The sequence below is a fragment of the Xiphophorus couchianus genome, chromosome 1, assembly GCF_001444195.1.
Source record: "Xiphophorus couchianus chromosome 1, X_couchianus-1.0, whole genome shotgun sequence".
Lineage (NCBI taxonomy): Eukaryota > Metazoa > Chordata > Actinopteri > Cyprinodontiformes > Poeciliidae > Xiphophorus > Xiphophorus couchianus.
Window position 1 is genome coordinate 23872178 of NC_040228.1, and position 16538 is coordinate 23888715.

The 16538-nt window shown below is 39.9% G+C and overlaps 1 protein-coding gene across 10 annotated transcripts in view; it reads left to right on the forward strand.

Annotated features, from left to right (window-relative positions):
* The window catches only part of camta1a (calmodulin binding transcription activator 1a), a 388633-nt gene that overhangs the window by 336814 nt on the left and 35281 nt on the right, over positions 1-16538 (forward strand). For 8 of the 10 annotated variants that reach the window (XM_028016564.1, XM_028016556.1, XM_028016526.1 and 5 more), the window contains 5 exons: positions 1111-1264; positions 8605-8745; positions 11941-14237; positions 15318-15444; positions 15947-16081. In XM_028016564.1, coding sequence (XP_027872365.1) covers positions 1111-1264; positions 8605-8745; positions 11941-14237; positions 15318-15444; positions 15947-16081 — 2854 coding nt within the window. The remainder of the gene's footprint in view (positions 1-1110; positions 1265-8604; positions 8746-11940; positions 14238-15317; positions 15445-15946; positions 16082-16538) is intronic. The other 2 variants (XM_028016579.1, XM_028016548.1) reach the window with 1 other exon arrangement.

Genomic DNA, 16538 nt, shown 5'->3' on the forward strand with positions numbered 1-16538 from the left:
ACTGCAGATAACCATAAACACACCAGCATGATGCTGTGGGGATGCTCTGTTTAGCTGCGGCTGGAGGATAGAACCAAATTCAGAGCAGCTCTGGACGAAGATCTGTTACAGAGTCCAAAAGAGTTTAGACTCAGGTGGCAGTTCCTCTTTAAGAAGGAGCATAAACCTAAACTTATAGCCAGTTCTACAAGGAGATGGTTTAAATTAAATCAGACTCATATGCTAGACCTAAATACTATTGAGAAATTGTTGGAAAGGCTGGAAAACTTTGGTTGTAAGGAAGAATGTACAAAGTTGTCGGGTGTCATACACTCATTTTAATTTTTCAAAGGCTCAGTTGTGTCAGAATGTCTTGATAAAACCACTTAAACTATTAAAATATTGGTAAATATTTTATCAATATTTGAGGGACATTGTGTAAGTGTTGGGTAATCAAAGGGAATTTTATGGTATTTATACCAGCATAACATTATGCTATTATTCATATTCTGTCAATTTAGAAACATTTGCCGACGTAACCCAGTGATCATTTGCATGCAGTAAATTGTTGAGTTTTGACTTGGTAAATACCGCCAGAGTTAATTGAGGGCATCATCACACTATGTGGGAGGATTTGTCAAAATGCCATAAGTGTGTTACGCTGACACACATTGTAATTAACACACATGCAAATGTGTGTACACACCCGCATTAGCTCACCCGCTGGTATGCACTGTTGTGTTTTGAGATGCAGAAATACAGGCAGACACATAATGAGTGAGATTACAGTCAATTTCTGATCCCTGATTTGTTCTGCTGCTTGGCTTTAGGGCTTGAACGTTTCCTCTTCTTGTTCTTGGGTTCTTTTGTCGGTGTGAGGTTTACCGCAGAAGTGTTTTAAGCTCAGCCACATTTACCTCACATAACCCAGTTTGCTTTTCCCACATAAAGGCACTCACATCTGTACTGAATTAACTATGTACTACTACTACAGGGTTAGGGTTACCCTTAACCCCCTGCATGGGAGAGTTCTACACTGTCTTTAATCTTTAATTTGTCAAACAATACAACAGACTGCCTGTTTAATCACACTGTCTAACTTGCTCTGCTTTTTTTGTGTTTTCTCTACAGAACCCAGACATTGTGCTTGTCCACTATTTGAATGTTCCAGCTATTGAGGATTGTGGGAAACCATGCGGACCAATCCTGTGCTCCATCAATACAGACAAGAAGGAATGGGCCAAATGGACCAAAGAGGAGCTGATTGGACAGCTAAAGCCCATGTGTTAGTATTTGAAAAATTGCATTGAAAACTTTTTTTTTCTTTTTGTCATTTTAACTTTGAGCTTCCACTATTAAACTTTAGTAAAATAGACTACAACAGTCTTCTTCATGGATGCATGTTATTCAGCTTTACAGAGTCTCTTTTTTCTTTTTTTTTTTTTAAGAGGAGCGCATAATTTGAAGTTTGCAGTAAGTTTCCATAGCACCTAACTCTAGCAATCATCTTCTGCCAGTATTCCTAGACTGCTATAATACAGTATCCGCTTCCCGGAGCTGTCTGCTGCTTCTGGGTCATAGTTCAGCTTTTTCCCTTGACCTCTGGCAACCATCTGGCCAGGCTGAGACAGCAGCTCCCCTCTGTCTGGACCATAGAGGCAGTCAAGGCAGAGTAGGGGCAACAAGCTGGTTATTGATTCATGTTAGTGCATGTGAGCAAGAATATTAGACTCACTAGAAATCCCCTGCCACCCCTTCCCAGCCTCTTTCTGTCTCCTTCCTTCCTGAATGGATTGTTTCCCTTTGTTATTAGGCGTACCAAAGATCAGCAAGTTGCAATGTGTGTTTTTACGACCATACATCTGGGCAAAGACTGAGGTAATGTTTTGGAAAAAGCAAGGGTTTTGTCTGATGATGGTAATGTCCAAAAGGGGAATTTGTGAAGGCAGTAAAAAACTTTCTGAGTTCCTGTAAGATACCTTTTAACAACCAGACTGTGATTCTAGGGTGTCTGTCAGGGGCCAGCGGAGCTGTGACTGATATTCCGATGGCCAATTATTGGTGATGTGGCCAGGTGAAGAGGAAGGTGTCAGCAGCTTTATAAGCTGCATACTGAGTAGGCAGTCCAAGCCATCATCAGTGAAATCTGGGCTATATTGTCCCCCTCAACACTGCATTAGTTTTAAGACGTTTCAACATAAAGTCTTACCTCAGGACAGCGTCAGAGCAACAAAGATCCACTATATTCATTACATCTGTGGCTTAATGTACAAATCAAGCTCCATTTGCAATAATGCGTGAAGTCATTAACGTTAGCAGTTGTTGGGACAAAGTGTCTGAGAGTGAGATGCCTTCTAGCTGCCAGGCAACATAAGGGGGGCAACATAAAGAGCAAGAATTCCCTCTCCTGCTTTCTTTCTGTTTTTGCTGCCTGTCTTTCTTCTTCTACTCTCTTTCTTTTTTCCCCTTCCTCCTGAAGCACAGAGCACGCCGACATGACCTCGTTCATGGAGAAACATTGCCATCTAATGGTTATGTGAGATAGCAACCCTCACCCCAAACGAGGATAAAGTTTGAATAAGGACGCTGTGAATAAGCCATGCGTTACATTGTCTCAAATTGAAGCTTAGCTCTAACTTTATCTCAAAGTACCTTTTACCAGAGTGACGGTTAGATGTCTAGACTTCAAGTTTTGTCTTGAATTATTTAGATTTGGAATAGTTTTCTGCAACTGGCAGATTATTTATTTATTTATTTGAATAGCCTAGTCAAAGTCGAGCTATAAATCTATCTGAGAATCTATTTCAGGACTTAAAATGGATTCTCATAAATGCTCCCCTTCTAATGTGTCTAAGCTTGAGCTTTTTTTCAAAAATGAATGATAAAATATTTCAGTTTCTAAATGCACTAAGCTTGTAGGGACAAATCCCAAGATATTTACAGCTGTAATTGCAAAAAGTATTGACATTTTGAAAGTCATGTATTATCTTTTTTCCATTTAACTCTTCTAGCCTACTTTGTGTTGGTTTATCAAACACATTGATTGATATTTTTGGATGTGATGTTTTAATGTCACAAAATATTTTAAAAAGTTTAGGAAGTATTAATAGGTTTATGTTTACTTGTTTTAATTTTTTGTGAGCACAATGTTGCAGTTATGGCACTTGTTCCTGTCAAATTTTATTGTCTTATGTCAGGCATGAATGAATACTCCACAAAATAATTCACTGAAAAAATGAAAACCAGTTGATTATATCCGTCACTTTGTGACCTAAATGAAAAACACTGAATAGTTTTTAAAATGCTCAAGCTCTGTTAAAAACAGGCATCGTCATCCATAGCATGCTGTAGTGTTGGGTAAGAAGTACGGAGCGAGAAACTGGGCGGAGTGTAAGAGCGTGACATTACTACTCAATCAGTCCACAGCTCCAACACAGCCAGCTGGATTTACTTTCTGCGTCTAATGAAACAAACACCGTACACTGCACAGCTACGTCCCCCGGCCTTACTGACAGCAGCTCTAACAAACTCTGACAGGCAGAAGCCTGATCCTCAGGGTAGATGATTTGGACCAAAGAGGCAAAATGGACAAATACGCCTTCCTGTGGGAACTCTTCTATGTTGTTCCCAAAGTTCCTCACGATGTGGTGCTGCCGTTTTTATGACAGCAGGCAGTCATCAGAGTGATCATCTGACTTGGCTGTTGCTTTGTTTCTCCGCCGGATCGGCCCAGGATTAAACCTAGTGCCGCTGCTCCTGTCATGTCCGCTTTGGAATTAAACAGTCAGTGAGAAGAGCAGACAGGCAGACACAGGGGTAACTGTACATCAGCCACCCAGAGCCTTCAGGGGTGACACTCGTCTAGATGAGGAGGACTGTGGCAATCTGGCATGAGCGATTAGGAAGGAGAGGAGACGAGATTGTTAAGACAAAGGCATGGCCCCGCTTGGTGGATGGAGTTTTGTCGTGTTATGCTCTCGCTCTTGCTGTCACACTGTCAGAGTCAGATTAGCAGAAAGGACGCTCTTCTGTCCTGCAGCATTCTCACTAGCTTCCCAGTGAACGTGCAGAAGCATTCCGGTTGTGCTGCTATCCTCATTATGTCTTTATCAGAGATTTTAGCATCAACTCATTTGTACAATTTGCATTGCATCTGTCAGAAGGTTAATGGCGAGTGAAGCCTCGTCATTTAGTCAAATCTCCAGATACAAACAATTATTTGTGCAGCAATTAAATTGATATTAGATTAATCTTTTCTTTTATGTTTACTCTGTATCCTTTTTCACATCAGTCTCTCTGGAACAAAGTATAAATGAATTTCATTTCATAATGTTTTTATAACACGCAACTATGAGTTGTCAGGGGATTATGTAATCTTTGCTTGATCACAGTGGCTCTACGGACATCTGCTGGTGACAGCTTATAATCTAGCAGAAGATCTAAAAGCTGTCAAGTTTGAGCCCCAGCTCAGTCTTTAGTCTTTCCCAATGTTTTTCCACTTTAATTTAACAATTTTTATCTTTAATCCAAAGTACCTCCATCCTCTTACCAGATTCTCTTGTCCTTTTTATCTCAAATGCAAACAGCAAATTCTCTGCGTTTTTCTTTCCTTATATATTTTTCACTTTCATATATAGCCGTAAGAGCTGCTGAAGTGTAGAGGACTTAAATTAAAGCTGGCTTGATTTTGTCTGATAGGCTAAATATGCTTCTGCTCTGAAATATTACCTTTTTCTCCGGTTGAGAGCCTGAGCACTGTAGCACTCAGTGGTGTCTCCTACCAGGCTTTTATGACCACTAAAAAGCACTATCTGTCCCATCAGAAATCATGTCTGCTTGACAAGTGGAGCAATAGAAAGTATTAGCAGGTACCACTGAGGTGTGACTGAGGGAGGGAGGAGAACTTTCCTGGAGAAAGGCTACCTTTCTCCCTCGGTACAGCAGGAGCTGCTTGGTGATTTTCCTCTTCACAGGTTTTAAGAAAAAAGTCACAGATTGTGGTGGAGTTTGAGTTTAGGTCAAGTTTCTTTGTCAGTTTCATCAGCACTGACATGCAGGATCCTGCAGCAGGAAGTTCAACACTGAGACAAGGGAAAGTAAAGAGCAGATTTTCAATTAAGCAGTGTGAGATTTATATATCCTCATCCTCATGATTTGCCATAAATGCCACAAAAAGGTTTGTCTTTATGTGATTTAGATCAGTGGTTCTCAAATGGGGGTACGCGTACCCCTGGGGGTACGTGGAGGTACTGCAGGGGGTACGTGAAGCTTTTCAAAATATCTTTAAAAAATCAGTAGGCTCCTCATAATAAGTCTTGGGAAAAATTATTTTGTAAAAAGTTCGATAAAATATAAATGTGTGTTCATGCACTGAATTTTATATTCAGTATTTAGTTTCAATATACTTTAAAATAAAACGGACCCCCCCACCAAGTTAGTTTGACCCACGGACCCAGGGCACTCGTCAACGACCTATCGTTATCATGATTACACTGTAACTATGGAGACGTGGCTAAAGCGTAGCAGCAATGCTGCTGAAAGTACAGATAAAGTGAAAAAGAAGGCAAAACCAGAGCCGACGAAGTACATAATGTACATGGAAAAGTATGTTTTAATGGGATTTACGTCCACGATCTCTGTACCTCTTTTTTATTCCAAAAATGTTTTGCCCGTGTCAGGGGGTACTTGACTAAAAATATAATTTAAGGGGGTACATCACTGAAAAAAGTTTGAGAACCACTGATTTAGATGAACAAGTTTTTTTGGGGGGGGGGGGTTCAAATTGAAATGGTAATTCAGCAAACTAATTTGATGAATTAAATATGAGAATTTGGCTGCATAACCAGTTTATTGTAGATTATTTAAGTCTAATTAAAACACAGTCAAAATTATTTATACAATCATAAATATATACATTCACTCCAACAAGCATTGGCTTAAATGGGACCTACTACATTTTATACTTTGATTTGGGTCTCAGCTGCTTCTGGAAACATCTTAAGCTCTTTAAAAAAACCACTCAAATGTTGTTTTGGCAATTAGTTAATGTTTTTTGATGTCTGGAAAATTAGCCCTTTCAAAAACCTCCTCATTGTTACGCCACAATCAGCAGACAGTGTGTTATTACCCAACCTAGCAATGGACAGCATGTTTGGTCAGCTATTTTTACCACTGTTTGTGCTGTATAATGGCTGCTGGAATAGACAAACTTATTGTTAACTTACCACCCAGAAACTATTTACTGCATTCTTGCTTGTGCACAAGGCTTTATTAATGCTTTTCTAAGACATATACAGTTGTATAATTAGGCATCTGTTTCCTGCCATATTCACATGCGAGTGTAATCATTGAGTTAGGCGACGCGGCCAGAAGCAGTTTATTTGGTTTTAAAGTGACAAGAGACTCTAAAACGGCTCATTCTGAAAGGAGTTCAAAATAGGCAGAACTGAGCAGAATAAAATCTCATTATCTAAGAATCTTTTTGTGCAAAAACTATAATGAACATGTTTTGTATTGCCCATAGACCTATCCTAACCTGTTCAACGAAGAACATTTTTTAAATCTCCCTTTGAATATTACGCTTACACTGTTCATGTTTTGTAACCATCAGCAACCTTTACTGGCATAATTATAAGAGTTCAGTTCAGTGTTTAAGCAAAGTCCATACATTTTTGGTACATGGTTGAGGCCAACATCTTAGGAAGGAAGTACAGACTGCTGAGTGGCAGCCTTCTGTGTCCATTTTGAGATGAGTTTCTGATCTTTTCCCCAATGGAACACCCAACTATGTCCATGTGTCAATTATCTAACTTCTGATTGACGTCATATAGACAAATTTGAATGTAGTTTTCCTCCTCTGATTTGGGTAATCTAGTACCACTGTGACCAGTCTACGCCATCCCATCTCTGAACACTACAAGACATATAAGCAGATGGGCAGCAGCAGAGGACCACACCAGTCCCATGTGGCTCTAAGCACAGGAAAAGCTGCCCAGGCTCACAAATGTTTCATAATAACAGATAATGGTATGGGAAATATTTTTACTGTGGCCCATTAATACTAATGAAGCATTATTTAAATGCCACATCCTACTATATTACTATTGCTGACTGTACCCACTTTTTACGAGCACAGTGTGCCCATCTTCTGATGACTGCTTCCAGCAGGATAATGTATTGTGTCACACATCATCTCAAAGTGGTTTCTTGAAAATGTTAATGATAATTGACTGGACTCCAGTGACCTCCACAGTAACCAGATCTCCATCGTCTAGGATGTGGTGAAATGGGAGACTCTCAGCGTGGCTGTGCAGCCACCTTTATTGCACCAAATCTATGATGCCATCATATCATCATGGAGCAAAATCTCAGACATGTTTCTTCTGCCTTGCCGAATCAAAGAAGTTCAGAAGGGAATCCAACCTAGTTTATTATATTTGACCACTTTGGATTGCACAAAAATAAAATTCATACATTTAATGTACCTCATCCTGATGCAAAACAACAATGGAACCAATCATTCTATTACATCTTAACTATAAAGCAGGGGTGTATCAAAAGCACCACACATAATTCACAGATGTGAGCCAAATAATCAGGTCATTGTTGATTTGAGTTGAAGTAGGAGGATCAGAAGATAATCCTTCACTTTTTTAATTCCACTTATTGTCTGACACCAATTTCTCTAGCAGCAAAACTACCTCCCTTCATGAAGATATCACAGCCTTTCTTAAAAGTTGGTGAAGTGCTCTAATGTTTAAAAGTCTCAATTTATTTCTCAAATAATCTCACTTTAGCGACATCACTCAATAATCTAAAGCAGCTTCTTAATTTAAAGGTTTACACTATATAAAGATGTAAAGCAAGCTGCTTCAACAAGACAAAGAAATTACCTATTAAAATTTATTTTTTAATGCACAAGGTTATTAACCTTCTAGAATATCCTAACTTGTGCCCTACTGAAATTTGCAGAATGTGTTTACATGCAGGTTTGCGCCAGAAAACTAGCAAATTTAAATGTATTCTACCAAGAATAGGAGTCAAATATCCAATTATTTATTATAAAATCTTGAGAATTACAGTAAGCATGTGGTTGAGGTGCAACTATCTAATGTACATTAATTGGAAATATTTTAACCTTTTCGGATTAGAGGAAATTCCCAATGAATCTGTGGACCAAATTCTTGTTTCTGAAATTTAATGTTCATTTATCAAATTGCTGTGACACTGCACAACCTGAAAAAAAAACCCATTCAAATACAAAGGAGCATTGATCCCTGTGACTATATTTGAACTTCCCACCAGATCTGTGAGGCTTCTTAGGATTATAAAGGAAAGTTGGCAAAATAAACCTGCTCAAAACATTATCACAACATTTTAAAAGAAGAACACGCAAGACATCTCTAACCTAAACATCGTATGTGGATAAGTAGATTTTTGTGGAAAATTAGACATTTGAATTTCTCTGCTTTGCTATTGCGATTGCGTGCTTTTAAAGTGGTGATCTCGGTGGAGGATGGGGACTACCGGCAGTCAGACAGGGGCAGTGGGTGGGGGTGGAAGGCTGGCGTGGCTGGTGGTCTGTTGGGCTGGCTGACGTCTCTGTCTCCTCCTCTCTCCCGGCAGTTCATGGCATCAAGTGGACTTGCAGCAATGGGAACAGCAGCTCTGGTTTCTCAGTGGAGCAGCTAGTGCAACAGATTCTGGACAGCCACCAAACTAAGCCACCTCCCCGGACTCACAACTGCCTCTGCACGGGTACCCTGGGTAAGGGCTAGTGGGTGGGGCAGTAACTTTTTATGAAGAAAATAACTTGCAGAAACGTCTAAACACAATGGTTTGTGTGATAAATTTAACAAAGTGACTGAGGTCTTTCACAACTCAGAGTTGTGTCAGCTGAATATTTTTACATGCGGTTATCCATGTTAAGGTCATTTCTGTAATAGCCCAGCTGGTTTAAATTTTACGGCACTTATTTGGACATTTGATCTTTTATCTCCCTAAGCTCCCTGTGCCTCGAAGAGAGAACTTAAATTAACATATTTATTCATGGGCAATTTCAGGTCAGTTTACAAAATTTCTCTGGGCTTTTCTGACTCTTTTTTTTAATAGATCATAACATTGGTTGTATGATAGTTAAGTAGCTCAGGAACACATCAGTGTGCTATTTTAGAATTATTTATTAAGGTACTACAGCATTTGCAAAGGAGAATTAGATGGCATGTCAAATTCTTTAGCATGTTTAAAGGCTTAAATAAATCAGGCGTGTCATGTAGCCTATTGCATCACCAGGTCTGAAAGATACCGACCCACTTCCTTACAATTCAATTTGTTTAATTCGGTTTATTTTTATAGTCCAATTTACAACCAAAGTCTTCTCAAAGCAAAAAAAGTGAAAATAATATAATTTTTTTTGCCAATCCAGTTATTTAAAAGTTGTTTTAAAAAGTTTGAAAACTAAATATGTGAAATAAGTTGAATTTTATCATTTCTTTTCCAGGTTCAAATGTATTTTTCATATGCATTTACTTCATGGTACATGACAAAAATGCTTTAAAAAATATTTTGTCTTTCCTATCTTTCATGGTGCTACAATAAATTGATTGTTAACTTTTCAAAAGTAGTAAAAGTGTAAGGGACACAACAAAGAAAAAAAGTGTTCGGCTTAGAACATAATAAAAACATCCAATCAACAGTATCTTTATCCACTTAAAATCTAAGCTAGATATTTGGATATACAGGCATTGATAAAGGATGTGTGTGTGTTCCTGCAGTCAGGTCATGGGAAATCATTTTATTGCCCGTATTTCCGGTCTTCTCAATAGCACTGTAAGCTTATCTATTTAATATGCTCCCAGTCTCAGGTTCCCCATAAAGATCAATAAACATTTATGAGATTAAACTTCCTTCACCTTGTCCTCCATGTAGTTTCTGCTCCACATTCACAAAGCATCCTGACCAGCGTTTCAGCTATCAGTTGTGTTTATTGAAGCTCAGACAGCTGCTCCTTTTTTTTCTGTTGTAACTTATGTTAACTGTTGTTAAAAATGCCCAGAATTCCCGTCAGAAAAGTAGAGAGCACAGCATCTCACCCAAAATTATTTAAATAATCACATTAAAATTATTCTTTGAAGTTAAACTTTAAAACGAAATACAGAATAATCCCAAAGTTTGCAGGTTATCTTCTATTTTCATAAGAATGTGTCCATTTTGATTACAGAGAATTAAAAAGGAAACAATGAAATGTGTAATTTCATGTTTATTTTACCATGAGAGGACAAAAAAAGGTGTACTATTTTACTTTTTAATTTAGCTTTAACAGGTCAGCTGTGTTTAAATGTTGCTTCCATAAAATAAAAAATGTTAATCATGTACAATGTAGGATTTTACTTTTTGTGTTTCACCCCAAGTTGCCATATTATTTAAATGTGTAAATGGCTATATATAAAAAGCTCTGAAAAAAAGCTCAGCTATATATAAAAAAGCTTTTTGATACCTGTAAACATAAAAACTCAACTCACATTACTTTATTAATAATCACACATCATCTAGCCATATTGTTGTTTTTACCTATTTACCATGAACATGAGCATTTCAGCAAATTAGAACATCAAAAAGATTATTTATTCAATAGTTTAATTAAAGCATTAAAGCAGATATTGATACTTTTGGCAGCACAGGGTGGTGTCAGGTCCTGTCAGATAATGAAATCAGCATTTCTACAGAGCTTTTCAGCACAGGGAAGCAGGAAGTGCTCAGAATGTTATTGGTAAATGGTTGCTCTAAACTTGGACTCAGGAAAACACAGTGGACCATCAGCAGCAGATGGCATGGCTCCCCAAATCACCATCATTTGACCTGAATCTCAAGCAACTTGGAGTCGGTGCCTCTCCGCTCTTTGCCAGACTAATTTCCAAATTACATGCAAACTTTGCTTTCCTCTGAAGAGATGACTATGGACCTCTGAGCAAATGACCAGCCATTTTTTTCTTTAGCCCAACACAGATTCTTCTGTCCCCTCTGATTCAGAGTTGATTTAACACAAGTAATGCAATAGGTCCAGTCCATCGTCACCACACACACATAAAGTGTGTGGGGACTTTTGGAAACGCTGGCTCCAGCTGCAACACATGTTTTAAGAATCTTCCTCAAACTTCTTAATTCTCTACTTTACAATCCCTTAAGGCTGATGTCATCCTTATTTCTTTTGCACCTTTTTCTTTTTACGGCTATCTTGCCATTTGAAAACTGTCATTGGTTGATGTACACCAGTCTTTCATTAGCTGTAATTCATAATCAAAATTAACAGAAAAAAACAGCAAAGTATGTAAAGTGTCACTTTTTTTAGTTGGTTTGTTGAAATAAACTTTTTGATTGCTTTGAATTTAACACATCTATATAACATAACCCATGTCAATTCAATATTATCGATGCCATGTCGATTAAGCCTAACATTTTCTATTTAATTTGTTAATTTTAAGAGCAAAGTATTGCACCTTCCCTTAAACGCACATATATTTGTCTCAATATTATTGAAGCTGTTCCCCTGCTTTTCAAATGTTTTAATGTTTGGTCATGTATTGTGGTTGTGAGGGACCCAAACACAGAAAAACATGGAAGTTTCATTTTAACTTGAGTCCAGAGTTAAGTACCAAGAACACATGAGTGTACTTTTCAAAGTACTGAAGGTACTTGCTCTATTATAAACTTTGTGATATAAAGTGGCTTTCTCTAAGTGAATTGGACTTAAATGTCTTTTTTTTCATTTTCAAGAAGGCAGATTATGCAGTATTACTTCAATATTTATATACTTACAAAATACTTAGCTGTCTCAAGTTCACGCTTATTACTAATTCATGAATACTAAAAACACTCCCATTTTTTGTTCATATGACTGTCTTATTAAATTGTGTTGTTTAATCGACATTTCAAAGAATATGTTTGTTGTCATTCTTTATATAGGTGCAGGGAGCAGTGTACACCACAAATGCAACAGCGGCAAACACCGCATCATCTCCCCTAAAGTGGACCCCCGTTCTGGTGGATACAGCAGTACACACTCTGAGGTCCAAAACAATGATGTGTCTGAAGGGAAGACCGAACACAGTGCCCATGGTGGAGGAAAAAGCTCTGGGGGAGGAGGAGGAGGTGGTGGCAGTGCCAGAGAGAAACGCAATGGCAAAGTCCACAAGCCTGTCCTCCTGCACCAAAACAGCACAGAAGTGTCATCCACCAACCAAGTGGAGGTCCCTGACACCACGCAGAACTCCCCAGTGTCCATCAGCAGCGGACTCAATAGTGATCCAGACATGGCAGACAGCCCCGTGGTGACAGGGATGACCCATGTTCCGTCTGTCATGTCTGGCCTGTCCCAGAGTGTCTTCATGTCTGAGGTCACTGGAGAACCTGTCTATAGCATGTCTCCAACTGGGGGTCCCAATGCTCATCTGATGGGTGCAGATGCCACTTCACAGGGATTGGTGCTGTCCATGACCGCTGATCGACACAAATTTGCCTTCCCCGGAGGAGGAGGAGTAGGGGAACCTGGGACTACCACGGCAGGAGACAGTCTGTCAATGTTGTCTACAGCGAGTGTGTCTGAAGAACTGGTGCTAACCAGCAGTCTTGATTCTGGAACCATCAAGATTCCAGAGACCAATATGAACTTTGATCCTGACTGCTTCTTGAACAACCCTAAACAGGGCCAGACCTACGGCGGCAGCGCAATGAAGACAGAGGGCAACTCCTCCTCAACATCTTCTTCCTCCAGCGGCAGCAGTAGCACCAACGGGAGTCTCCAGCGCTCTCCCAACTTGTCAGACAATAGCTACCCCTTCAGCTCAGCTCTCGTAAAGAACATCAAGACAGAAGACACATCATTTGAGCAGCAGATGAAAGAAAGTGGTTACCAGGTTGGAGGAGTTGTGAACTGTGGTGGTGGGGTGTCATCTGGTGCTGGATCAGGTCAGGGCAGTCTTAGTCTGACCCCAACAGGCTCACTGCTTCCTTCAGGAGGGGGGCTTAGTCCCAGCACCACTTTGGAGCAGATGGATTTTAGTGCCATTGATGCCAAGCAAGAATATTCTTCTAGTGCTACCACAGTGAGCTATGGTCAGGCCATTTCTAGTCCACATATGCAACACCAGAATCGCTCGCCCAGCTTCTTCCTTCAGGATGCTTCTCAAACCAGCCAGACGCAGCAGGCCAGGTCAAGCATGGGCCAGAAATCACATCTTATGGAGCACAACTCCCATGACTCTGGAGCTTATATGGGATTGCAAGTGGTAAAAACTGACTCCCCTTCCAGCAATGGCCACCTTCATCATCACCACCAGAGCCAGATGCAACACAGGGCCAATTGTAATGGAGGTTCACCCACAGAGGGGTCTGCCCAAGCGGCTTCTCTCCAGCTGCTGCAGTACCAGGGGCCCTTTCCTGGGCTGGGAACAGAACACGAAGAGGTTGTTGGTCTAGAACAACCAGGTAATGTCAACTCAGCTCAGACTGGAGCCACAGAGAATGGTGGCGAGAACCTCCTCAAGCCAGGGGATCACATTCAGGCCTGTGGAGCAGCAAACAGAGAGGGGGGGAGACCAGAGCACTACATGCAACAGGCTTCAGATGGTAGCAATGGAGGGGCAGGACCTACAGGTGAAGGAGTAACAATGCATAATGGAAATAGTGACGGTAGCAACCGCACCCAGCAGCTACAGCCTCTCCTCCAAGGCACAAGTATGGTGCAAGGACTCTACAATGCAGTGGGAGCCCATCAAGGTCTGACCGGAGCAGCTAACAATGGAGGAGCTGGTGGAGCTGGCATGGAGATCAGTCTGGACCACTTTGACATATCCTTTGGAAACCAGTTCTCTGACCTCATCAATGACTTCATCTCAGTGGACGGCAGTGGAACCACCATGTCTGCTGGAGGTGCCCTGTATGCTCACCAGCTAGTCACATCTCACAACGCTGAAAATCAGAACCCAGCCAGTGGGCCCCCCCATCAGGGCCAGGAGGACGGAGGAGCCAGAGGCTCGGGCTACAGCCCCTCAGAGCTCTGCCTTCAGCCTTGCTGCAGCCCTCAGTCACTAAGCGGAGGCGCAGGAGCAGGAGGCAACACCGGAGAAGCTGGATCGCTGTCCTACATGAATGTTGCAGAGGTCGTCTCTGCAGCTGTTGCCCAAGGGGCTTTGGGGATGTTACAGGCCACAGGTCGTCTCTTCATGGTCACTGACTACTCCCCTGAGTGGTCCTATCCTGAGGTGAGAGATTCGACTCTTCTCTGCTTCTTCTCGCCTGTATGGAATAACACAAAAAACTGAAATCAAAAACCTGAGAGAAACTATAACGTCAAATTTAAGGCCAAAGCTTTTGTCTACTTTAAAATGTTTCAATGAAATCTCATAGCTGTCCAGCAGCAACGAATTCATATGCAATGAACCTGTTCTATTAACTTTTGGCTGTTAAGGTGTATTTACAGCTCCAAGTTTCACAGGCTACAACAATAACTTCACAAACGTTTCACTTATAACTTTGCTTGTCAGGCTACAAACCAGAGGTGGGTAATGTACCAGAAATTAGTAAAAGCAGCAACTTTAATATATTTTCACTCAAGTCAAACTAAAAAGTAGCTACCCAAGAAATCACTCATTAAGAGTTGACAAGTATTTGGTAAATAACTGATCATAACATCTCCTTTAATTTGAGATGATTTCATTTCACAGATAAAAAATATGAAGTTGTGTGCAAAAATAGTGGAAATAAATAACATAACAATAAAAACATTAGTTAATATTTCAAATTTAACAAAAGAAAATGTTATTGCTGCTATGACAGAGTGTAGCGATCACGAAATATGGAATCCAAACCAGTGTGATATTTTACTGGATACCTACTGCACTTGTAAAATTGTACAACTAATTTAACAATCACTGAAAAGTGAGTAAGTTCTAATAGATGGAGAATAACATCATATTGTGTTCTTCGGTGAAAAGTGTTTTTGTTGGTGTTTTTTGTTTAATACAAGATATGTTCTCCAGTAGCTTTTAAAGACTCCATTTATCCAAATGATTTTTGAAGTTTTGTGTTGCCGTTGTAATGCCAACTTTTAGCCACTGGGTGGCACCAAAGCACCTCGAGTCAGTGCTGGTGGTGATTTAGGAGAAAATATCATTGAATGTCCACATGGTGGCAGCAGAGATTAATTTAATTAAGTGGTTAGCCACCTACATGAGTTTCAACATCTTTACGCTGCAGCTGGGAGATTAACTTTAAGTGCGAGTATATCTACTTAATTCTACTAATGTATTGTGAGCCCTCTTTAATCACCGTGTATGTTTCAGGGTGGAGTGAAGGTGCTGATCACTGGTCCCTGGCAGGAGGCCAGTTCAAATTACAGCTGCTTGTTTGACCAGATCTCGGTTCCGGCCTCGCTCATCCAGCCAGGGGTGCTGCGCTGCTACTGCCCAGGTAGCAAAGAGGAAACAGTTCTTAACATTGCAAACAAAGTTTCTGCTTTATTTTGTTTTTATGTTATTAATAAACAAACTTTAGCATCAGTGTTAAATAAAAATATATTAGGATCATTTTTTATTTGTGGTATAAGTGAAGGAGCCCTTTCTTGATGCAATATTGTAACTTATTTTGTTGTTGATGCAAAAAGTCTTGACTGAAACATTACTGCAAATCTCTCCACTTCATTAAAGATTGTATACAATTTTTAGTTTGTTTATTGGATGACAACTTTTTTTAATACCACCTTATTTTAGAACATTTGTGTTTTAAAGTTTAGTTTTTTATTATTTTAAGACTTCATTCTTCCTGATTCCATTATTAAATCTGCTAGTTGTGCAACATCGACTTAACTATCCATGCTGGTTAATGTTTATTTGCACTTTCAGATAAAGGTTTTAAGAATTTGTGACACTTTGAATAAGCTCTCCCAGAGTCTTATCATGTCTTCTCTGTTCAGCTCACGATACAGGCCTGGTGACGCTACAGGTGGCCATCAGTAATCAGATTATCTCCAGTTCTGTGGTGTTCGAGTACAAGGCTCGGGCTCTCCCATCACTGCCATCCTCTCAGCACGACTGGCTTTCACTGGACGGTAGGTCCTCTTATCAGTTTTCTATTTGCATCATTTCAGCAACAGGAGATGTTTTTATGTCGTTTTTGATTTTTCTGTCAGTTCAAACCTTCCAATTAAAATTTTTCCGTGTAGCTTTACCAGTTTTGAGTAGTTATGGTGCACCCTCTTCATTAGGTACACCTGTTCTTTTGACTGCTAACACAAATAGCTGATCAGTCAATCACATCATTGGCTGACTGAAATCAAATTAATGCACTCAGGCTTTTAGATGAAGCTTTTAGGTGAATAAATCATGCTCAAGTTCAAGCCAATCAGAATGTTTTGTTTTTGAAGTCACATTTCAGGCACAACAGTTTAGTTGTTGATGCCAGAAAGGCTTGTTTGAGTGTTTCTGAAACTGCCAGTCTTCTGGGATTTTATGGACAACCATTTCTTAGGAGAGGAGATATCTAGTGAGTAACATTTGTGTAGAGAA